Source organism: Dendronephthya gigantea, unplaced genomic scaffold (assembly GCF_004324835.1).
Source record: "Dendronephthya gigantea isolate DGI-Jeju-01 unplaced genomic scaffold, DenGig_1.0 000005F, whole genome shotgun sequence".
Taxonomy (NCBI): Eukaryota; Metazoa; Cnidaria; class Anthozoa; order Malacalcyonacea; family Nephtheidae; genus Dendronephthya; species Dendronephthya gigantea.
In genome coordinates, this window is record NW_021163015.1 from 2,565,563 (window position 1) to 2,589,030 (window position 23,468).

At 38.6% G+C, this 23,468-nt stretch overlaps 3 protein-coding genes across 4 annotated transcripts; 2 read left to right on the forward strand and 1 right to left on the reverse strand.

The window, feature by feature from the left end:
- The first annotated feature begins 198 nt into the window (after positions 1 to 198).
- On the forward strand, positions 199 to 3,152 carry LOC114515964 (TAF5-like RNA polymerase II p300/CBP-associated factor-associated factor 65 kDa subunit 5L). Its single transcript, XM_028535285.1, has 6 exons — positions 199 to 1,041; positions 1,165 to 1,313; positions 1,509 to 1,652; positions 1,860 to 2,053; positions 2,332 to 2,445; positions 2,546 to 3,152. Exons 1-6 carry the CDS (start codon positions 245 to 247, stop codon positions 2,891 to 2,893), a joined length of 1,746 nt encoding a protein of 581 aa, XP_028391086.1. The 5' UTR covers positions 199 to 244; the 3' UTR covers positions 2,894 to 3,152.
- Positions 3,107 to 9,594, reverse strand: LOC114515963. The gene is made up of 7 exons (XM_028535284.1): positions 9,215 to 9,594; positions 9,058 to 9,148; positions 7,416 to 7,462; positions 4,614 to 6,958; positions 4,141 to 4,395; positions 3,783 to 4,001; positions 3,107 to 3,644 (listed from the first exon to the last, which is right to left on the reverse strand). The coding sequence occupies exons 1-7, from the start codon at positions 9,244 to 9,246 to the stop codon at positions 3,493 to 3,495; spliced, it is 3,141 nt and encodes a 1,046-aa protein (XP_028391085.1). The 5' UTR covers positions 9,247 to 9,594; the 3' UTR covers positions 3,107 to 3,492.
- A 4,694-nt stretch (positions 9,595 to 14,288) lies between these two features.
- Positions 14,289 to 23,240, forward strand: LOC114516062 (homeobox protein EMX1-like). Of its 2 annotated transcripts, none has more exons than XM_028535422.1 (3): positions 14,289 to 14,917; positions 20,247 to 20,455; positions 21,693 to 23,240. In XM_028535422.1, the coding sequence occupies exons 1-3, from the start codon at positions 14,635 to 14,637 to the stop codon at positions 21,852 to 21,854; spliced, it is 654 nt and encodes a 217-aa protein (XP_028391223.1). In that variant the 5' UTR covers positions 14,289 to 14,634; the 3' UTR covers positions 21,855 to 23,240. The 2 variants fall into 2 exon arrangements, with proteins under 2 accessions (XP_028391223.1, XP_028391224.1); XM_028535423.1 differs by lacking the exon at positions 14,289 to 14,917 and adding an exon at positions 15,946 to 16,192.
- Positions 23,241 to 23,468: the final 228 nt, after the last annotated feature.

Below are 23,468 nucleotides of genomic sequence, written 5' to 3' on the forward strand. Positions count from 1 at the left end.
GAGGCATTCAAGCTAACTGGCTGGTAGCCAGCACAAAAGTAATTATTGATTGGTACCTATCATTAATGTTTTCACAGTCTCAATACATAAAATTCGAGAAATTTACAAATTTAAGGTAAATTTGTGGTAAATTTTATTCCATTCTTACCTCGCAAAATTCACCGTGCAAAGTGGAAGCACACACGAGGGACATTTTAAAATTGAAACATTTTCTGTGCAAACTGTGTTTGAGAGTTTGCAAATTATGAGTCAAAATCAAGAAGATACAGATATTAAAGATAGTAGTGAGTCGGCAGCTTTGTCAAACTTCTTCAAAATCAGAAAATACAGTGGTGTAGATCTCGTCCAGTCAACCCAAGACTCCATAATGGACGTGCTTGTGAAACAAACAATCGAGAGTGAAAGTGGCCAAAGTAACGTTTTATCTTTTTCTACAACTACTAAAGATGCAACTGTATACTTCCAACAGCTGGAAGAGCAGTTCATTGCACTTAAAACATTCATAGCTGGTACAAATTCCGCGTACAGGCAGGAACTTATTGGAATGAAGTACCCAATATTTGTCAACATTTATCTGGAGTTGGTTGAAAAATCTCAGGATAAAAAATCTGTGCCCTTTTACAATCAGCATGTTGGGGATTTTTTAACTGATCATAAAGAAGAGCTGCAACACCTGAGAGGCATCACTGGACCCGAAAAATTAAGTACCAGTGATATTGCTGCAAACTTCCGCAAAAGCAAATATGTTCACAGACTATCACATAAAGTGTTTATTTATTTGCTACAGTTTTTAAGTGGCCTCAACCGTTCAATTTTGCTTCATTTTATTGACAAGAATATTCATTTGGAGGTAAATAATGTGCGGACATCGCTGCTGGAAAGTTATACAGAGGACGTAGGTCGTGAAAAAACTAAAGTTGGTGTAAAAAAAACTGATTTGACGGTTCCCACAGAACTGTTGGATGCAATTAAAGCAATGAAAGATGAACCACCAAATTTACCAACGGTGGTGTTGCATAACATAACAAACTGTACACAAGGGTAAGATATGTCATTTTCTATTTTTCATTCCTCAAGAAATTTTGGGTGTGTTCCACAATTATTCCAACATATTAAACAACTTTCATCCAACGTTTCCTGATATCTCTATCTTTTTTCCTCAAGAGTAACTTCTGCGGTTATTTCCAATGATGGTCAACTAATGTGCGCTGGTTTTGAAGATTCAGCTGTGCGCTTGTGGAGCCTTACGCCTAAGAAATTGGTTGTTAATCAAGAAAACTTTCGGGAAATGTCACAAGTAAATCTAGGTATAGGTAAGAAGGTATCTTTAAATATTGGGTTACAGGAATGTCATTCTAAGGATTAGTACTATTTTGATAGTCTTTAAGTTCATAATTATATTTATGTGAACATGAAGCTTGTATCCTGCTAAAACTTTAATTGGATAATCTAGGATTGGATTGCAAAGGAATATTCCATCAGTTAAGACTTGTCTTTTTGCAAAATAGGAGTAACTGATGATGATGATGATAATTCAAAGGCCTCTATCTCCAGTGAGACACTAACTCTACGAGCCCACACTGGTCCAGTTTATAGTGTTTGTTTTTCACAAGATAACAGTTTTATGCTGTCTGCTTCAGAGGACACAACTGGTATAGTATGCATTATGTGTAAAAATTATAAAAATAGGTTCACAGTGTACTTATCAGTGTAACATATGACATCATTTCACCTTACTGGGGCCTGCTATAGGGCCATGCAGTGAAATCACAATGAAAAGTTGAACAAAAGAATTTTTGCATTGCATTTTGTTTTTGGTAATATTTTTTCAGCAAAATTTTTTCAACCACTTTCTTTAGTGAGATTATGGACGATGAACTCATATACAAATCGAGTATCATATATTGGTCATAACTATCCAGTTTGGCATGTAGATCTCAGTAACTTAGATGTTTACTTTGTTTCAACTTCGATGGACCAGACAGCCAGACTTTGGAATCTTGAATATAATTATCCCTTGAGGATATTTGCTGGCCATACAGCAAGTGTTGATGTAAGTCGATGCATTAAATTTTTTCAGTTCAAATCATATACAATTAAACCAAAACAGGTTATACCCTGGAGAGGTTTCTTGACATCGTATTTTGTTACGATAAAGAGACGCTTCCCAGCATTTCCTCACTAGCAATGATGACAGTTAACCTGGTACAAAAAATATGGGCTACGATGTCTTCCCTGTTTTTGAGACCATGGCTACATGCCTTTTGGCAAAATAGTGGTCAATTTTCACTCGTTCAAACAGCTGTAATAATGAGGTGACATGTTTTGTAGACGGCAAAATTCCACCCTAACTGCACGTACATAGCAACAGCCTCGTCGGATCAGACTTGTAGGCTCTGGGATGTTCATTCTGGTTCCTTTGTTAGATTGTTCAGTGGACACAAGGTTGGTTGATGCAAAAAATATCAGATAGCTCTTCAGTTATTACTTAGTATTAGCACATCATAAACACAGTGCAATGTTTTGACCGAGTATTTCTCTTTAGGGAGCTATATTCTCGCTGATGTTTTCATCTGATGGGAAGCACCTGCTTGGAGCTGGTGAAGACAGGGTTATCCACGTGTGGGATATTTCAACAGGAAAACGTGTAAGAGAACTAACTTCGCATAGCCACACGCTCTATAGTTTGGCCGTTAACTCCTGTAACCTTTTAGCAAGCGGGGGAGGTGACGCGAAAGTCCTGTTTTGGGATCTGAATCAAGTTTTAAAAACATCACAACCCCAGGGCAGCACAACCTGGTCGAAACCTATGCATTCGTATACAGCAAAGTGTACGAATATCCTAAACTGTAGATATGGCAACGATAATTTAGTTTATGCAGTCAGCAACTGATATAAATATAATTTTTGTAACTAAGAATTTGTTTTTGCGCCCTTTTGTTCTGATGCTTGCATTGTCGGTGTGATGGCTACTCCGAGGTTGATGTTCGAAATGTTCATTTTGCAAGTCCATTCAAATCTCACATTATCTAAGTCTGATATAAATCAAATTTACCCCAAAATGATCAACGATTATCGTTTTATTTTTAATATATTACAAAGCTTAAATTATTCAAGTGATTGTTAAAAAGAAATCTGTTGTATACAGTATTACTCGCTAGATTTCATACATTACTATTTTACAGTAAATGCTTGAAGCTATTATCAGAAAATAAATGTAATTCATGCATATTGATATTGAACATTTATACATACATGCTATTCTAATATGGGAATTGAAATTTTAGTGGAAGTCTTCATCCAAAGCGCGATTACTGCATGGCTAAAATCTAAATATTACATTTTCTGATAATCTAAATATTTAATTTTCGTAGAAAGACGAACACTACAAATGATCACAATAACTCACACGTGCACACAAAATTATGATAAATTGAGACTATAAGTTATTCTAATTGCAATTTTAAAACGAATTAACTAATTAAAGACTAATTAAGCTTTGATTTCGCCAACTGTCTGATGTTCGTTAATCGACACAAACTCTCCAGAAACATCAGATTTTTTCTCTGCACTCGTCTTAACTTCGTCGTTTTCGACTGGATATTTGCCTTGGTGAAGATTTTGAATATGTCTTCGTAAATCCCCTAGGTATGGAAAAAGTGTAATTGTACGGGAATAAGTGATACGTGGTTTAATATTAAAGAAACAAATTACAAAAAAATTTATTTACTCATGGGGAGGGGTCCCGAGGGGATGGATAATCACAGCCAAATCTCACTTACCGGATCTGTTGAAGGTCTTCGGACACTGGGTACAAGCGAAAGGCCGCTGTTCCGAATGCGTGACAATATGCCGACCAAGTTTACTCGACGTGGCAAACGTCTTCGGGCAATGTGGACAGCGGTGTGGTTTCTCGCCCGTGTGAATAAAGGTATGGGTCTTGAGCGAGATCGTTGTAGCAAAAGTCTTCCCACAATGCTTGCACTTGTAAGGACGTTCTCCTGAAAAGAATATATTTTATTACTATGTAAAGCGACAAAACTAATTATGCATAATTTTAATAAATTATGCGCTTGCGTTGCGGTAAATTATTACAACATTAGCATAAACGGCGTTCTTGATCATCGCCCTTCGCATTACCTGAATGTATCCTGCTGTGTCTCCGTAAATCATTGGAGCTGTAAAACGCTTTGGGACATTGCGAACATTTGTGAGGTCTTTCACCTGTGTGCGTGAACACGTGTTGTTGGAGACCAAACGGATGGCGAAACGCTTTCTCACAGTGGTCGCATTTCCATTTGCGGTGGGTCATGTCAGGGCAAACACGCTTGATATGTCTTGCGAGATAACTCAGAGAGGTGAAGATCTTTCCACATTTACCACAAGTGTAGCTTTCTAGGTAATCAACAGGTTTTAAAATTAAACTAGAGTAAAACTAAAAATATTTGCGCCGAGTTCTCTTCATAAAGCAAAAGGCAAGACCTCAGCAAGACTCATTTCTGCCTATATAAGGTACTTAGACTCTTTTTGTCTATTTTAGACCGCTGTTATATGACATTTGACGAGTGGCTACAAGGGAAGACAATCGGGGATCCAAGGTAACTTAAACTTACCTTTTCCAATAGTGTTGACTTGAGGGTCGATGGTAACGTCATCTACTTTAAATATCCCCTTGTCCGTGTCAAACACCACCAGCAAATCATCCGCCTTTTTTGTCTCGACAACTTTGGTGGCTGGAATACAATTAAAGGCGGCGCCTTTTGCTCCTTGTTGCGCGGTCTGCTGTTCACCTCCGATGCTCAATAAAGCTTTAATGGCCTGCTCTTTATTTGCCATTTCGGAACAGTCTTGTCTGTTCTGCGCTGGGGCAAGTGCTGGTTTCCCCTGCCCTGCGAATAAAGGTTTGTTGAATGTACTCGCGATATCCGGAAGCGTTTGTTTTGATGGTGGATTCTCAGTACTCTTCGCTCGACCGTTGACAAGTCTTTTTACAGCTTGTTTGACGTTGCTAGTTATATCACTCGCTTTTGTTATGCTGGGAAAGTTTTGTTGAATAGGATTAAACATCGCTAAAGTCGGGGAGACGAAAGGCTCTCGAGGTAAGATTGGTCGAAGCTTGCCAGATGTTGGTAATTCATTGGTGCTGGTTGTTGGTATCGAGGCACTTTTGATGCTCAGGGTTGGCAGATTTGACCCTAGGGTCTTCTGGTCAATCGGCGGGGTAATTTTCGGCAAAAATAGACGCTGGTTGAGGGGAAGCGGATGCCCTGGTTGCTGGTCGGGTGTGGTTGTTTGTGGCAGAGCACCGGGGTTAGGGCATATAAATCTTGGGGTTGTTTGGGCTTGCGCGGTCGTAGTGGGTAGGGGGGCGGGGGTTGCCCCTTTGGCCTGAACGAATTGAAATGCGACTTGAGGTTGACCTAATAAAACATTCTGCGCTGGGGGCAGTGCGGGATTCCCAGGGGAAATTGTGGATTGGGGGCTTGCAATTGCTGATACGTTTGCAAGCAATTGATTTGGTGGAAGCACAGGATTTGTTGCGGGAAGAAAGGTATTCGTTTGGAACAGTTGATTCGTTGTTGGAACTAGGAGATTGGCTATTTGAGATAGTTGGCTCGATGTAGGAATCAGAGGATTCAACGTTTGAAGCACTTGACCGAAATTATTTAACGATTCTGTGGTCTTTACAAGTGAATCCATGCCTGCAATCGTTCCTTGACTGACCGTTTGCGGGAAATTACTCTGTTGCATTGCTTGGTTTGATGTGGAGAGAGGGTTTGCTGTGACATTCTTTAGCATCTCTCCGACTTGATGATTCGTCTGGCTGATCGAGATTGTATTGGGAATTGTTAATTGCTTTGTCGTTGTTGTTTTCGCGACATCAACTTGGCTCTCAGTGCTGTTATTCTGCACTTTTTGATTCATCGCCGTGAATCCTGTATTCTGAAGGCCAAAATCATTCAATAAAACCTGGGTTGTTTGTGTATTGTCAGATGACGAGGCCTCGTTGCCTAAATTTTTTCTTGTTCCTGTTTGACTTTTGAAGCTCACAAGTGCGTGGGCTGCTTTTGACAAGTTCTCTGTGGCTATCGTTTCATTCTTGCTTGTTTTAGCAGCAGCAATCCTATCATCGCTATTTCCACCTCTTCGCAGGCCTTCGGACATAATTTCTGGCAGGCTTTTTCCGGCTAATCCAGCAAGGAGCGATTCAGAACTACTATCCTCGACCGAAGTAACTTGGCTTTCGAAAATCTCGCTCAAATTCGGCGAAGTTATTTTCTGTAGGAGCTGAACGCATTCTGGGACGCTAATAGAACTTCGATCGAAAGCAATTTCCAGTTTCTCTTTCAATTGATCAAATGCTCTTACTTTTAGCTTTTCAATAGCCGAGGTTTTCTTGGCTCGTTTGGCAATTGCTCCCTTCGACTTTGCAATCTGGGGACGTCTGTTTTTTACCGCTTCGGAAGAATTTACGCGAAGCGTTTTCTCCTTTGCAACCTTTGTGAATTTCGCTCCTTTTTGTTCACTATTTCCCTTTGCAGTTTCAGCTTTTGGACTGCTTGATTTATTTTGTTGTTTCTTAGTTTTGCCTTTTGCCTTCGCGCTATTCTTAGCCTTAGGTGAGGTGACATCGTTCCCCATCGAATTATCAGCGATGTCTTCCTGTTTAACCCCAGTCAAATCTGATTTTGCAAGATCATTGTCTGCAGTAGACTTCTGATTTACAGATTCAGCGCCAGCACGTTCCTGTTTGATTGTTTTTCTCAATTTTGATTTCTTATTGGGAGAAGGCTTCTCTTTTTCAACTATAGTTTCAATGCAAACTGGTGTGTTTCTTCCAGAACGGAGTACACGCCCTTCTGTAGTTGGTTTGTCAACTTTGGCTGTAAGACTGGAAACTTCCAAATCAGTTGATTTCAAAATAGCTGATTTCTTGCTCTTAGAATTTTTGCAGGACCTGAATTTTGTGGAAGAGTACAATTTAAAGATTATTCCATAGTAAATCGATTATGATTTTTGGCACTTCACTCAATGCAGGTAAACTCTAGAGGTTTTAAAGGGTCTTAATTTCGAGTGGAATTATACACACTTCAAATTCAAGCAAGAGCATTGCACCAGCATGCAAAAGCGTTGACTCATTTTTCCATCAACTGTTCCTGGCTTGAATTTGAAGTGTGTATAATTCCACTCAAAAGTAAGATCCTTTAAAACCTCTGGAATATTCAATAGTTATATATTAAATATATTTGCAAATCAGCCTTCGATTCTTTGTGAGGAATATCTTGTGATGGTATAAGTGGTGATGATGGTAACAGACTAATGGTATGATCATAGTATTTTAGAGCTCAACTTCAGGCTTTTACTTAGATACATTTAAGGACAATGCACATGTTTATCTTATAAATTGACTTAACCTTTTAGTCTTCAATAATGGTGAACCCTCTGCTTTGATCTCATCGCCCTTCAAAATGAAGAAAAAGGTTAATGCCTCACAACCTAAGGTAGTGAATGATTCATGATCCTGGTTGAATTGGATTCTGAGAAACTCTTGATTATGCATTATAAATTACAGGAATTTCAAGATTCCAGATTTTGAATAATTTGTCCGATAATAAAACTATTGGCATAGCATGTATACAATTTCTTTCCTATATGTACAATAATTCTTGGTTCAAGATAATTTTAGACATCAACTCACAAAACTGGTGTTTTGACAATAAAATCTCACAATAGGGAATGTAATCTTAAGATAATATCTTAATAAAGAAGTCCTTTTAAACTGCAGCATCCAGCCCTTTTATACATGCATGTGTTTCACTTAGGCATTGAAAGTCAATCAAGCTAGCTTATTCGAGCAAGGCTTTCAGACAGAGGAGAATTTAAGGTCCTCAGCATGTTATTGCTCAACAAGTTGACATGCTTGGCATATTGACACTAACAAATTACCCTCATGAATATAGCAACCAGAGACAATAAACAGTTTTTTTCATTTTAATATATCAATGTTATTTTAGAGAAACCCAGGAAATCTACAGATATCTATTTCTTTTTCTTCTAGAATAGTCAAAAGGCAGCTGCCATTATTTTCGGATAAAGGGCAGTATATTAGTATTAAGTACATGAACGGAAATACAACGTTTACACTTCTTAGAATATTGTACAACGACACAAAAATATTGCAAAACTTGGTGTTCTCGTATTTTGAAAATTTGCTATTATCTTTATAAGAACACCGAACACATATAAAATACGATTCTGGGAGTATCGTAGAAAATTTATGAATATTAACAAGGTATTTGGTAAAAAACAGACAATTTTCTATGTGGACTTCAGCTCGATTGGGCGTGTTGATAACTCTATAAATTTACATGTTTTATACCATCTTTGTAAGCAAATAAATAACTCAAAAAGATTACGGTTATGAAAATTTTGTTTAGCGACACAGCGAGTTTTCCCCGAATTGTTTTGATTTCTCGTGAATTGGCATATCTTGTCGCCAGGGGAAAATCGTGGCGCGCCCACTTTTCCTAAATTCGTCAAACAAACACCGAATTTTTCTCCAAATTAAGCCCCAAAAAATCGTCAATATACACAAGGAGTCGCTGCTTATAATCCTCGGGCCAAAATCGATGAAATGTTTCGAGAAAACGACGTGAAAATTATTTTTTACCTCACAGATATTACAGCGTCATCGTGAAATAGCGTACTACGATAAAATACAATAACATTCTCAGCGATCAAAATATATTTATATCAATGTAGGAATAATAATTCTAACCAATACAACTTTTACTACTTTTAATATATATTTCCACAACTCCGATGACCGATAATCTATTTTTAAGCAAAAATTCTCGTGAGCTGGGTCACATGCTACTTTTGTTGCAAGTCATGGTTGCAATTTGTACACGCTGCAACACGCTACGTTGAATAATTTTATGATTTCTTTACGATCAAATACCGGTTTAATTTGTTGAAATAAAAAACGTACGAATACAGAGGATATTCATTGACTTCTATGCGTGTTTTGGATTCGAAAATTAAGGTATTCCCTACCTTTCGTTTTCGAGTTGGTCTCGTCTTTAATTCCGGTTTTATCGGTGGATGCGAACAGCAAGGGCACTTCGTAGAATGGACACGTTTGCGTCTGTTAAAACAGGGAATCGGCATGAAAAAGCTGAATTATTCTACTGTAATAAACAGTCCTACTAACCTTCCTCTCGTTGTAACAGCATCGGTTTCCATTGGTTTAAAAATCGAGTTTTCCGAAGCGTTGAAATTGACTTTGTTTCATGAACACATTTCCCTGTGGCCAGAGTAAACCCCGTGTTTACGAGCTGCGTCAAATTTTACTCATTACGCATGCGCATTACGTAGAACCGCTGTATTCGAGCGGGAAAATGCTCGCTTTGGAACATTTGTAAACAAAGAATTCCAATCACATGTTACAAATATGTTACAATCATTGATCATTAGAATGAATGGAATTTCCGGCTTCGTCTATTCCTTAGCTTGTCCACCGTTTCCTAGTAATGGTGGTAAGAAGAAAAATATCGATAGATTTTAACCAGGTTGTTTAGCCCACGAATACAAATTCTTGCACAAGTCTTGCAAAGGATAATTTACAAAATAATATTGACCAGCGTGTCAGCGCTAGCGGTTAAATAGTAAAAGTCACGAATCATGAGGAATTTATGTTGTATAGAGGCGTAAAATATGCGTGTCAAGGTTATCGCGCCCAAGGTTACTCCAGACAAACAAGGTTACTCCAGACAAACCGGCAGGAAAATAAAGAAATTAGTCTGTGTTGTAATCGTTATATTATGCAAAAGTGTTCCATAATGATGTCATATTATAAACCAATAAATTATAACATCAAAATCTAACGTGAAGAACGCACAACCAGCTGTAACTTCAAGGCTGACTTCAGCTGACAGCCGCGTACCAGCTGTGACTTCTAGATTTCATAACAACCCGTCCAACGGGCCTCCGATAGTCATGGTTCCACAAGTTTATTTGCTTGTAGTTGTCCTCACAGGGGGATGGAATGGAGAGAATTAATAGATGCCATTAGTACTAACCACTCTCTCCATATTGGTGGATTCATGCTGGTGGTAATTTCCACCAATTGTATCGGAAATTCTATCAGGACGTCGTAATACTAGCAATGAAATGCTTGTTCAGATTTCCTTTCCAAAGATGCTTCATCATCAGCCAGATTCATCTGGTACATTTGTCAAAGGTTTCGATACTTCGTATAAGGTTCAGATAAACGCTCATCCTTCATGTTGCTGCAGCCAATATACGATATCTTTGAGGAAAAAATCAGTCGTCAGAATAAAATAAATCGTTTGTTGCTGAACAAAAGCCCCAAATAACATCTCGGTATTCCTACATACGTTGCGCAATTATTCAATAAACAATTTTTTCCATCAAAGAGGTGAAACAGGATCGGGAGAACCTGTGGGAGAACTGATGTTACATGAAATGTAATTGGCTCAACTTGTATCATTGCTGAGCCAATCGAGCCTTGCGTAACATCTTGCATCCCTTTTGTTTCTATCATGGTTGACGACTATTCTTTACAAGCCTCGTATCGGAATGCGTCACGCCACTGATCTGCGTATCTGGCAGTCCGGAGCCGAAGCAGGTTGCGTGATTCCGCGGGATCTGGTTACGATTTGGTTGAAGGCAAAACAGGCTTTAATTAATCTGCCGCAAGAGAGAGACTACAATGTGAATTCTACGCGCTGTAGATTAAATTACAGATCATCAAAAAGCTCTCCTCCCCTCCCCCCGACGGTTTGACGCGCTTGGTGATGTAAGAATAAGGGCGTGGTGATCGAGGGTGAATCTTACTAAATTGAAATATCTTTTGGGGGATGTTGCATTTTAGCTTACCTCAGTCTTGCTACTTCACGACGCTGCAAGATGGAATGGCTCTCCATCGTAGCCCTTGATCTCTTAAATTGGATATGTAATCCTTGATCTTTTATATCTCTTATATTGCAAATCATTTAAGTTAGAAAAACCCCTTCAAATACTCAACCTTCTGCCCAGATTAATTGTTGCCAATGTTGCCTGTATAATATGTGCTTTAGGTTATTGATTAAAAAGATTACATCCAGTTATAATTTCGGTGATTTCCCTTTCGTTACAACCTTTCATGTTACGACTGTCAAATAAGGCATCTTCGTGTTCATTAGGTTACTGTTTGGAAGATCATTATCATGAGCAGTCGCTATTAAGAAAGCCTCATATGCTGTGCAGACATTCCATGTTGCTGTCTCGAGTATAGACGGCCAAGTACATTGTTTGTGTGACCAGATATTAATCGTTACTGCTCTAAACGTTTATAGAAGGTATAATTGTAGACGATATTCTAAATATGTCGTATTGTTATGATCTAACGTCTGCAGTTGATTAAATTAGGCGAATTCTGCATGTTTCTATTATTCATGTGCTCAGGTATTCCTTCTCAAGTATTCATTACTACTTGTACTTTAAACGTCTATAGAAGTGCATTAGACTATGGCCAAGATAGTTCCTGTTGTTCTGTCCTCCTGGTCGCCTTAGAGTCTATAAGTTGCCTTCCAAGGTGTCTATTTTGTATGTCAAATGAACAGATGTTCCTTTCACAGGATCTTTACTACTTTTCAGAGTGCGTAGACAAGTGGTTATGGTAGAATATGTCATCTTGTGCTATCCAATTGTCTTCAGTTTTTTTTCATTTAGTTTGCGCAATGTTTAGTGCATTTGTCGTTTTAAAATTTTCAATTCCTAAATGACTATATACTAGAGGTGTAAAATGAACTACAAAGTATATCATTAACTTTGGTTAACCTGCATGGCTTGAACTTCCACTTTTTTGCATGATGGAGTGTGTATTGAGAGACACACGTATCTAATGTTGTGATCAACATGAATATAGATTGCTTTGGATATCATGATAAAATGGTAACCTTCCCTATAGGTAACCAGTCGTATTACAAAGCTAAGTTCGGCTCCTAAACCTCTTCCCACGTCGTGTCAGGATTTACCTCACACTTGTCTTCAGTTACCCGCGTTTTTAGGAAAGATTACATCACATCAGCAATTCTTCTGTCAATAGTGCTCAAACTGTCAACATAGATAAACGGTTGTATTAATGGACAACCGCTGTTTCGCCCTAAATAACCTGAGATAAGCATCGCCTAATTTAAAACCATATGAAACTGTGCGTTTAATCTAATAAACTTTGCGAGCAGGATGGATTTACAGATAGCCAGAATGCTTCCAAATATTTTTTGATAATTAATCCTATCAATTTATACGACTCCTGTTCTTGGCTTGTGTACATGCACTTAGGGTTAAATAAGCTGAGTTTTGTAATGTATTTGCGTTTGTGAGATCGCATTTTGACACCATTAAGTTTTCGCAGCCAACTCCATGTGTGGTATTTGGTTAACATAATGGATTGCTATTAAATGCCGTTTTGACGCATTATTTTCGCGACATCATCATTAATTATTTGTGGATTTTTCTGTGTCCAAGGTGCGGAGTGTCTTTATTGAAATTTGCGCAAGCACCGTTTAACAACTACTCAAAGTTAAGAAGATAAAACTAAGTTGTGTCTGGGGTTATAATAAACACATTAATAACCCGGACTGATTGACCATAATTTATATACGCCTGGCTGCAGAGAATCGTCGATGGTGTTCACAGAACTACCTTAGTGCGTGTTGGTACACGCGTGGGAATTTTGGAAGCATCGACGGCACATAAAGTGGTTTAAGCACTCACGCTAGCGCAGAATTTGAAGGAGTTTGAAATCTTCTTAAGGTAAATGACGTGTATAGATATCATATCATATCTAACATGCATTTACGCTTGAGACTTCCTGGGTAAAGTTCTGTTTGCTCTTGTAAATGTCATCATAATTGGCATGATTCCCGGTGGGAAAATGACATTTTCAAAAGCATGTCTATCATGGCTGAAGATAGTATAGTACACAGTACGCACGCTCGTTCTACAACAAACAGCTTGGCGCATGCTTTTCGACTCACACGCAAAACAAAGCATTGCTCAAATGCCGTATCACGACTGTCTCTCAGGATACTTGACAGCGAAAAACAGCCAAAAAATGCGATTCAAATGTAATGTAATAATGTAACATAGATAACGCCTTTCAAATGTATGTGTCTCATGGTTTTATTAGAAGGTGTAAAGGTGAGATGTATTTTAAGATCTCTAGGCAAAATCATGAAGATATTATCGAGAGCAAATGCAGATGGATGGTTACATAGCTATCCCGTGTTCATTCACAGTAGGCTTTGAGATAATCATATGTAATATTGTCCTAACCATCTGATCTTAATATCAATTCCAATTTAAATCGATATCATTGCATCAGACCTCCAATTTGAATGCAGTTGATGAGGTGACTAATGAGACGAGATTGAACAGTATTTAGTAAAGTTTTTCCTATCCAGGGTATCTTGCATGCAGACAGAGAAACATCCTACGTCACACGACGGAAAATGACTGAGTTGATTAATAAACTTTCCAATGATTATGAAAGATATTTTTTAAAATAGAACTTCTTCTTTCAGTTCAAAACCATATATGCGGGTCGCCGTAATTTAAACCTCGTTACATGCAGGGAAAACTGTTCCCACATGGGTATTGCAGTGCGTCGCGGCTGGGTCAAGGGGATACTTTGGGATTGGAATCGCTACCTTCTGCTAGAATCTTCCATCCTTGACCGCACGATCAGTTGTATCTTTAAAGGTGGTTTCCTTTACGCGCACAGAATATGATTAGCACCCAAGAACACTAAACCTTGCCACAATATGATCAATAGATTTGATGACACTAAGGTCGTTTCAGGCAATTGCAGGTTTCCTTTAGAGCAATTAAAACCAAGCTCTCCTCCTTTTTCTTTAATAATTTGCGCACGTGTGCATTCCCTACTTGCGCAACTTTTGAAGTTTTCATTTGAATAACGAGCACAGACCGTATAAAAACAACATCGAATGTAAATGTTTTGTCAAGGCTATTATCGAACACGGTGTTTGGGTGATCTGTGTTTTTACAGCCTGTTCAATAAAGCTGTCTAGGGTAAACAAAGGGACAGTGAAAAAACATCATGTCACTTTAATCTTATCTCACGACCTCAACTCGCAAAACGTCCCAATTCTGAAATCTGATCGCTTATTATTCTCCACAACTGTCCGCGCAGCCCCATGAATAACCATGTCCTAATATCAGCCACGACAGTCTGCAAACGTCAGACGTTGGCGCACGTGTCAATCAGTGAGCGCGCGCTTGCAAAAAAACGAACGCGTTTTAATTTAAAACCTCCTTGAAAACTCACAGCGCGCATTTGGCAGCTTGCGTTTTTGGATAAGCGTAACTTTTATCTCCGTCTGCCTTCGGCTTCGCACGGCCTTCGTGCGTGCGTCAATTCTACACGAAAATATTGCAAACCGCATTATACCGAGTGTTTGAGGCTCCTTTGTACGAGAAACCTTCCAAGTCGCATAAATCCTCCAGGATCGTGTGGAACCATCATATCTTGAAGGGACGTGTGTGCCGGAGTTTCAACCAAGCGGCTCGTCATAGTTAAACTACCACCTCTGGAAACAGTACAAGATGCTCCCGGGGTTAGCTCGGTTTAGCGTGGCTTCTCTGATGACCGGCCAAGCACAAGATCAAGGATTATTCAGCCCGTATTCACCCTCTTACCCGGGAATTCATTCAATGGACAAAGCGCAGGTTTTTCCCACGGATTGCTATCGCAGACAAGATTTTGCAGCTCCTCCGCCGACACCACCAAACAGCGGGCAACAGTTCTGGCCGAACGCATCAAGCGGATGGTGTTCTCCGGCAGGCATGCAGTATGGGGGCTCTCTGAATACGTACAATCCAAATCAAGGTATTTCACTTAAGATATTCAGTATTCACGTTAACCAAAACAGAAAACGGAAGAACTCTTCGGAATTATGAGCATTCCGATTTATTGTCATGAAATTCAATTTGATCACGTTTAAGGAACGTTTAGCCTTTCCGGTCCAAATCACTATAATAATATATGACACGCTAGAACTCTGATTTTACAAAGTTCTGATACACTACAAAGTGATTCAATTTGGCTTCGTATTTTACAAATATCGAAGCAAACTAAGATGCCTTTTGGCGATAAAGCGAGCATACCTTTTAATTAATTATATTTGCTTGAATGTAGCCGGAGAAGTGTTCAACAATTCATTAGTAATCCAACATAAACAAAGAGAAATTTTCTTAGAAATTTTCATTTCAGCTACAACTACGCTGTAGCGAGCAGTGTGTATTACTAATTATCAGCGAATCCTGACTAAACAACCATATGAATTAGTTTACGTTGTTTATCCTTATCGCTAATATGCCACAATTATAGAGTCCATCGCGGCTGATATCCGTGTATATATGGCCGATATATCAACTACTTAAGTCCTGTTCCTCGGCGGAGATAGTATAATTTATTGCATGCTTTTTAACGTTGTTTAAACTAAACAAATATTTCAAGCACACATTGCTAGGCTTCACCACATCAAAGGTCGGTCTTGTCACGGACAAGAAGATTAATATGCCTATCGTTTCTTCAGGAAAGACGACATGTGTTCTTTAGCTTGCCATTGTCTCCGCTAGTGCGTCTGTGCAAAGTTAGAAAACTTGACTGTGAGTATGTGCGCAACATCTCTGAGTAATTTACATAATTTGCGCACGTCTGTGTGCGGCGCTTGAATGAGAGTTGGTTCATTAATGCAATTAGGAAACGTTTAAAAGAAAAGCTTTATGAGTGAGCAACTGAAATACGTGCTAATTGATCATTGAACGACGTTTAACATGTTGTTACGGCCAGTTGAATTGTTTATAGCCACAAATTTAGACGCATTTTCTTGCCAATCATTTGCATAGGACACCGCTCGAAGTAAATGACCCGTGTGTCTTGTTTGTAGCACCATAAGAATCAAGAGGGCGATACGGCTCGAATATGAATCGATGTCGTTCAACACAGGCAGGACACAAGCTATAAATCTTCGCATGGAACTTGTCTTGTCGCTAAGAAGTATTATACGGGATTGAAATGCCACGCTAACTTTTGTGGATGGTCGTTGTGTTTGTGAAGCGCTTTTAATCGATCATTCGATGACTTTGCTGAGTAATTTAGGTGAGAGAAACAGGCCTGATAAACGTGATGCGAATACGCGTGATCGCGTTTGCGTTCCTCATCTTTTCATCGGTGTATTAGAGCGATAATCATTAAGTGTTATTTGTATGGTAATATGCTCTGCTGAAATGTACCTAAACGTAAGTTTCTGGCCTTAATATCTCCTTTTTATAAATCTTTTGTAGCCCATAAGTACATTTAAACTAAACATCCCCGGTAACCTTGCTAAATAACGCGCGCAGAACTGTGAAAGAAATGTCGGCTAAGTTTATATAGACTTATATTTATCTTCTTTCGTATCACAACTAGTATTATTTTTTATTTCACACGAAATGAACACCGCGTTGTTTTAAAATCTATCCTCGACTGCAAAGCGATGAATTTCGTGCCCACGCTGACTTCACTAGTTTTATACAGTTTGAATTTATTAGCTGCTCTTTAATCCTCGTTTTTCCTTTCGGGAAAGATCACAACAACAGACATAAATCTTAATTAACTGACGAATCTCAACCCAAACAGATCTCAAATGCGTTGTTGTTCTGATAAAAAAGTGAAAATTTAGTCAGAATGATGCCAGCCATGGTTAGACGTAGGTAGTTAGATCCATATTGGGGACAAACCATTGTCTTGGATAAATTTATAATGGGGCTGGTTCGCTGTTTCCGCACCGTTGAGTGCGTGAGATTGGATTATTAAGAGTATACAAAAGTCTGTGCGCCACCTATACCTATGAATAGTCTCGAACATCGTTGGTTCCTTTCGAATAATGTGTCTGGAACGGTTATAGATATTTCAGTGACGTCGTAAGTGTATATATAATGCCGAAATTATGGTGCTTTCGTTCATTGCCCACAAGATGGTTTATCCAACAGCAAAGCTATGCTATTGTCACCTTTGTTCTCTCATTACTTAGCAATCTTCACTTCTTAATTTTGATCCACTTAAAGTCTTAATTATCTGCATGTTCTCTTGCAGTTCAGTTCCCGTTAGAAAAATCGTGGGCATATAACAATCTATTTAATGTGTGAAATACGTTAGGGAACCACGTAGTCATGTGTAGTTGCATTGTATTGCTCAGTTTTAATTTGCTTTGCTCTCATTCCTAGTCTGGTAGGTTTGCTATCCCGTACGGTGCTGGGAATCACCACTAAACTATCCGATTTTGGGTATTAGCATGCAGTTTCCTAATCACGGCCGCCACTAAGTCTTGCAAACACATTTAATACGAAACCCATTGACCTTGCATTTTCTTGTGCCAAAACTTCTCAGGAAGTCAGTGGGATTTTTGTCAGTTAATAACAACAATATCGGCTTTGTTTTGTGAAAATATGATATTTTTAGATAATACATGCGTGACTTGAATTATCGAAATCTGTGGTGAACACGCGATCTGCCGATAAAACATATCTTTTAACGTAAAAAAACTTATTTAAGACTGCCTAAAATGGTTAAAACTCTCAGAGACAAAATCTTGAAACGCGAATAAGAGACTCGTTGGTACATTAATATTGTCCTAATGTCCTTGAAGTCTCAGTGTTGAACTGATGAATTCCTATATCTCTCCTAGTCTACTATAATTGTTTAAAATGGGAAGGCTTTTTTAGTTCCACTGAGGACCAATCTATAGTGTCGAAACATATCTTGCATGAGTAAACGATTAGGTTTCCTAGCTTGAACTAAGACCAAAATAGGATATGTTTTTGAACAACGTTTTTCACTAAATTAGGGCTTGCCGAAATGCTGAGGTCGCGTGGGTTAAAAGTTAACATGGGCTCTCGTAGGATAAGCGTTTGCATCCGTTTTGTCGAATACAACTAACAGAAGGGCGAACAGTTTTCATCTTTACACAGGGTATTATTAAGTAAACATATATGGTTTCCACATTGGCGTAAAATTTGGCACCACGACGCTTGGTTGGTGGGCAAATTATATGACTAATATAAACGCCATTGGCTCAGTATCGCTTTACATAAAGCTGTGATAACAGACGGTTTCTGCTTAAGAATAGATAAGAGTTTGATTATAACTGGAATATCTGAACTCTGTGCTTGTATAAACCATTAAAAACCCATGTTACTCATTTGAACTGTTTACCACGATCAGATTGCAATTTACATTGCTGAAAACCGTATACTTGTCGTTTTTCCAAATTGGAGTTTTTTGCTACAGTGATTCCGCGGTGTTTGAACTTGTTTCATTAAAAATAATATATGCTCCGAAACGGGCAGCGTTGATTGACAAAAGCTAGCTAGCTGTCGGTACAAATGAAATGAAGACACTAGTTTTGTTTTTATAAGTTGTAAAGTTGAAGGGTTTGGGGAATAAGTTTTCTGATTCTTTCGCAGGCATTCATTTTGTAGACGATGAAGACCTTGGTGCAAAATGTAACTGGTTTTCTCTCTTTCTTGCGCATGCTCTGTGTTGCAGCAAGAATTCACATAGTCCCACGGCTGTGATTTATTGGCTTGCAAATTAATATTTGCCTTATCAGACAAAGCATCAAATAATCACATGTCTATAAGCTATATTTATGCAGCAATTTTTCGGGTTATTACATTCACTGTAAGCGCTTGATAAATAAACCCACACATGGCAGGATCCATCAACATTGAGCACTCCGTGATCAGGACAAGCGGTCAAGATTACGATGGAATTCTTGTACTTTAATAAGCTTACGTCTGCATTGGTCACTTCACCGTGAGAAAATTCATATCACCCTGGAGAATTCCAGCATATCACCACTTTCGAACAAAAAAATGAACATGCATGCATGCTTGCATCTTTCCACAATATTCCATGAATGCATGCGGTCAATTTTAATCCACAAGTCAAAACAAACTTTGATTACGTAAAAAGCTAATAGTTTTATCGATTAAATGCGATGCACATATACTGACCACGCTATAGTCTACATATATGGAATGATACCCTAGAGCTTGTGTTGGTGAGTTTCAGTAAGCCAACACGGGGCGACAGATAGATGGTAAAATTAACTTTACATTGAACTCGATTTATAACGTCGATACTTGTGGAAGATAGTTGAAGTTAACCATCGTCGCTAAAGGCATGACACTGACACACCAGTGCCTGTGAATAGTTTAGTTCAACGGCAGCCGGTGAAAAAAGGGGAAAGGGGTATTCACCACTAGGACTGGATTCCAGTTTACTGGGACCTAGGCGAAATGAAATAAAGAAAAAGTTCAGCTATGATCAGGCAACTGCTCACTGAAAGGGTAGATATGAGTCCCAAAAAGCCGTTCGTGACAGTCTAAATGCTTCAAATTAAGTGTCACTACTTCACGAAAAATCTCAGACCAAAAATCTAACCAGACTGGCCCTTCTAGCCTCTCCGAGCGCTGGTTAATTAAATTAAATACATATTCTATATTTTTATTGGTAACATAAACATGATAGTGCATCTTATGAGTTATGTATTTCTAACTGCGATTGACGGTACCCGGCCGTAATATTCAAAGCATGAACCTATCTTGACATGCCAATAAAAAAAAGCTATTTCGTTCATTGTTTTTACGACAAATTTTTTAACCGCCATGTGTGCGATTTTTCTAGTATATTCTTCTTTCTGTGTCAAGTATGATTAAGTATTTAACGAGCCTGTTTTTTTAATATGTACTTCATTTCTAGTACGTGTTTTTGTGAATAAGATGAAAGTCCTTAAACGAGACTGCACGCTTTTAAAAACGGAGAAACGCTTGCACAGTGAATACAACTTTTACATCTCGGCAAAGATGATTTTTTTACCTTTTACCAGAGTATTTTTTTACCTTTGAACTAGTTATTTCCTTTTTGGTAATTACACTAAATTAAGGACATACATGAATAATATTTGATGACGGATAAAAGTGATCTTAAACTGCTGTTGTGAAACAATATTTTAGTCAGACAATGTAAGAATCTATAACACATTTGGCGCAGCGATCGTCATAAGCAATATGCATTAGCATTTTAAGTTAGTTATGTTTCAACAATTACCACGATTTGGTAAAGTTAACACTAATAGTAATAGCATCTCTTTATTCCAAATTAATTTTAGCATCGGCCTATCCTTGTGGAAACTACTTCTTCTCCGACTATAATGTCGATCGTGACGACAAGGACAGCAAAAAAAAACGAACGCGTACGGCATTTTCAACAGACCAAATCAAAAGTCTTGAAAAACGCTTCGTTTCCAATCATTACGTTGTTGGAGCAGAACGTCAGAAACTAGCGACCGAACTTGATTTATCCGAGGCGCAAGTGAAGGTGAGTCAATAAAGCAAACTTTTAGGCACAAATTGTGATATGAATTTTAGCATTGTCGTTCGTATGACAGATTTGACACAGCAGTTCAACTCGACGAATGATATACACGACGCGACCGGGAGAGAGAGTATTTTTCTCACTCTCCTATTCTAGGAGGGGAAGAGGGGGGTGAAAGAGGGTGATGCCGTATAAGGGAGCATTTGGTCCACCATTCCTCCTGCTCTTGAAGGAGTGGCGGGGGGGGGGGTTAAAGATGCGTGGGCGCTATGAAAAGAGTGGGATTTCAATTTCTATTCTATCAACAGCATTGTTCAACATATTTTAGTTCAAGTATGGCCGTGGGCCAAAGTATTTTATAGGGTCGTGGCCTTTGGAGGCATGTCAAAAATATGTTCATGCCAACCTAGGAAAGACCCTGATGATGAATTTCGTACTACCCACCCCTCGTTTCTCAACCTTCTCAACCTATTCTTCTATATTGAAACCGCAGCCAAATGTAGCCATGAATAGCGGAAGTATAAAAATATGGTTGCGTGCTAATTGGTTGGGATTACTGCATTAGAGGATTTGTTATCGCGGGTACTAGAGTGATGTTTTGTTCAAATAAATAGTATTTATCAACATACCTCATCCGATGATCCGGCAAACCACTTATGCTTATGACGTAACAGACTGAGCTGGAGATAGTGACAAAGTCTTGTTGGCTGGGATATCTCCAACATGACTTAACCAAGTTAAACTTGCCACCTTCAGCAAATCGTATAAGCTATGATTCATGCACGACACCCCTCCCCTGTCCTTCCCTTGCGTCAGGGATGCAAAGACGATGTAAAATAGATGACGCATTCTAAAGATCGTTTCCAAAACATCGGCCTTTGAACTTCGTTTCACCATGTTTCTCCCTGCTGAATGATTTCGGTGTTCAGGGATTTCTCTGCCGGATTATTGACTATTACTCTTAAACTCTTTGGCTGCATTTCAAGGATTGTCTAAATGAGCAGATTTATCATCAGAGAATTGCAATGTGATGCTTTAGATTTAAATAGCATCCTTTGCCTCATTTTTTCCCAGCTGGTGAAAGGCAGGAGCGACAGCTGTTTCTGCTACTCAGCTCTGTTCCTCCTACTTTCTGTTTGTTAAATTAAAAACCTTTGTTTTTTAAGATGAGGCGCAGCTAATATAAATTAGTCGTATACTATAGGTTCCAGTGTACATTACGTTTACGTCTATTGTTTAGGTGTGGTTTCAAAATCGAAGAACAAAATACAAAAAGGAGAAAGAACTAGAAAAGCTCGGTAAACGTCGAATAAAACGAAAAGGCGAACATCATATCAGGAAGTGGCAAATATTAACGAAACATTTTGGACCGGATACCGAAGAACTGTTCTCTGATCAGTAATGTGACCTCAATGGACCCATGTATCAACATGCACAGAACAGGTCAACCATACTGAAAATGCTTGCTTGGATGCAGTATTAACCATCACAAACGAAGGATACCAAACGGGTGACATATTGGTTTGTATTACGGGGTAGTGTAACGTCGAGGCTGGTGATAGCATTGATGCAAAAGATGCTATGTTTCCGCGATATAAATTTAATTTTCAAACAGCTTCAACCTTTCATATAGTTCACTCACAGATGACAACTCGTACGTAACTGATCTCGCAATTCAAAGCGAGCATAACAACAGCTGTACTTTGGAATAAGTCATAAGTTTGCATGACTGACCACTTAAACTCGTTCCTAGATCCACGGTCGCATATTTTGGCTTGGTGGATTAAGCCAGGAATCATATGAATTCAGCGAGGTTTTCACTCGTTGTTGTTCAATGCATGTAAAACTTTCCTGTACGATAAAGACAAATTTTAAATCGAGTCATTTCGAGTGTAAATAGTGGACATTGATAGGAATATTGTACATAGTAAATCAACTGAAAATATGTAGGTATGTAGGTAAAATTATAACACAAAATACGGGTTAGATGTGAATAGTTCAAGTTAAGAATACTGAGCCGATTTGATTCATATTTGAGACGGGAAACTCGTCTGATGTGAAACCGCAGAGAGTTTCTTGTCCGAATATTCCCTTCTAAACCTTTCCCGTCCATGCATGCAAACAGACTGGTTAGTGGGAGTCCCGTCTGAACGAGAAAGTCGTTTTAAATTATTCGAATCTACAGTAGATAGATAAGTCAGACAATCGAGTTTCTCACTGAATACCAACACGGTAAAAAACGAAACTATGAGTAAGGGAAATAGACAATATTATTGTCGTAATGATTACGTGACGAACATCAAAGTTTATCCATCACAATTGATATTCAGACAGGCTGTCACGGAGTTTCCCGTCCCTAATATAAATTCGACTAAAAAAGTGTAAGCGTAGAAGAAGAATACTAGTTTTATAGTATTCCTGCTTGAATTTAGTATACGAAGACGGAAAATATTACAGAATAGCTGTGTAAATCACATTGTTTAACACTGTTTGATCATATGACGACACTGTTTCTCGGCGGTGCAATGCAATATCTGTCCCTTGAATGCAAGGTCCACAATTTTACCATCGAGGAATGCAATAATCTCTTTTCGCGCTCTCTCGACAACACAGAAAGCCTCGCCTGCATCTATATTCGTATGCAACAGGTAAACACGTTAGATTCGCCTAGATTCAATGTAAATAAATTCACCATTCATGCATAAATATGGTATGCCCCTAAAGGTAAACAGCCTTCAATTCGTTTACATTAATTAATTAAGTAGATTCAAATGCCAGACTCGCAATGTTTTGCGTGCCATTTTCACCAAGATTCACACGTTGCGTTTTCAATTTTGTTTTCCCTTCGGTATTTTTTACGCTTTCGTAACAAAGATTTCTTTTTGCCTTTTTTTTTACCGTCTGCCACGAAATAAAAGATAAACGGAAATAAAGGAAGATATAGTCGGACTTGAGTCCACTTTAAAATCTCGAACTTTTTTATTAAATTAAACTCATGTACTGAAGAAGCCTTGGC

Excerpts from the sequence above, each read along its gene's own strand:
- LOC114515964 (XM_028535285.1), top strand. The coding sequence starts at position 245 with ATGAGTCAAAATCAAGAAGATACAGATATTAAAGATAGTAGTGAGTCG. Across the intron at positions 1,653-1,859 it reads TGCTTCAGAGGACACAACTG|TGAGATTATGGACGATGAAC; the intron begins GTATAGTATGCA and ends CACTTTCTTTAG. Across the intron at positions 2,054-2,331 it reads GCCATACAGCAAGTGTTGAT|ACGGCAAAATTCCACCCTAA; the intron begins GTAAGTCGATGC and ends CATGTTTTGTAG.
- LOC114515963 (XM_028535284.1), bottom strand. The coding sequence starts at position 9,246 with ATGGAAACCGATGCTGTTACAACGAGAGGAAG. Across the intron at positions 7,463-9,057 it reads GACCAACTCGAAAACGAAAG|GGCGATGAGATCAAAGCAGA; the intron begins GTAGGGAATACC and ends TTCATTTTGAAG. Across the intron at positions 6,959-7,415 it reads CCATTATTGAAGACTAAAAG|GTCCTGCAAAAATTCTAAGA; the intron begins GTTAAGTCAATT and ends CACAAAATTCAG.
- LOC114516062 (XM_028535422.1), top strand. The coding sequence starts at position 14,635 with ATGCTCCCGGGGTTAGCTCGGTTTAGCGTGGCTTCTCTGATGACCGGC. Across the intron at positions 14,918-20,246 it reads TACGTACAATCCAAATCAAG|CATCGGCCTATCCTTGTGGA; the intron begins GTATTTCACTTA and ends AATTAATTTTAG. Across the intron at positions 20,456-21,692 it reads TATCCGAGGCGCAAGTGAAG|GTGTGGTTTCAAAATCGAAG; the intron begins GTGAGTCAATAA and ends TCTATTGTTTAG.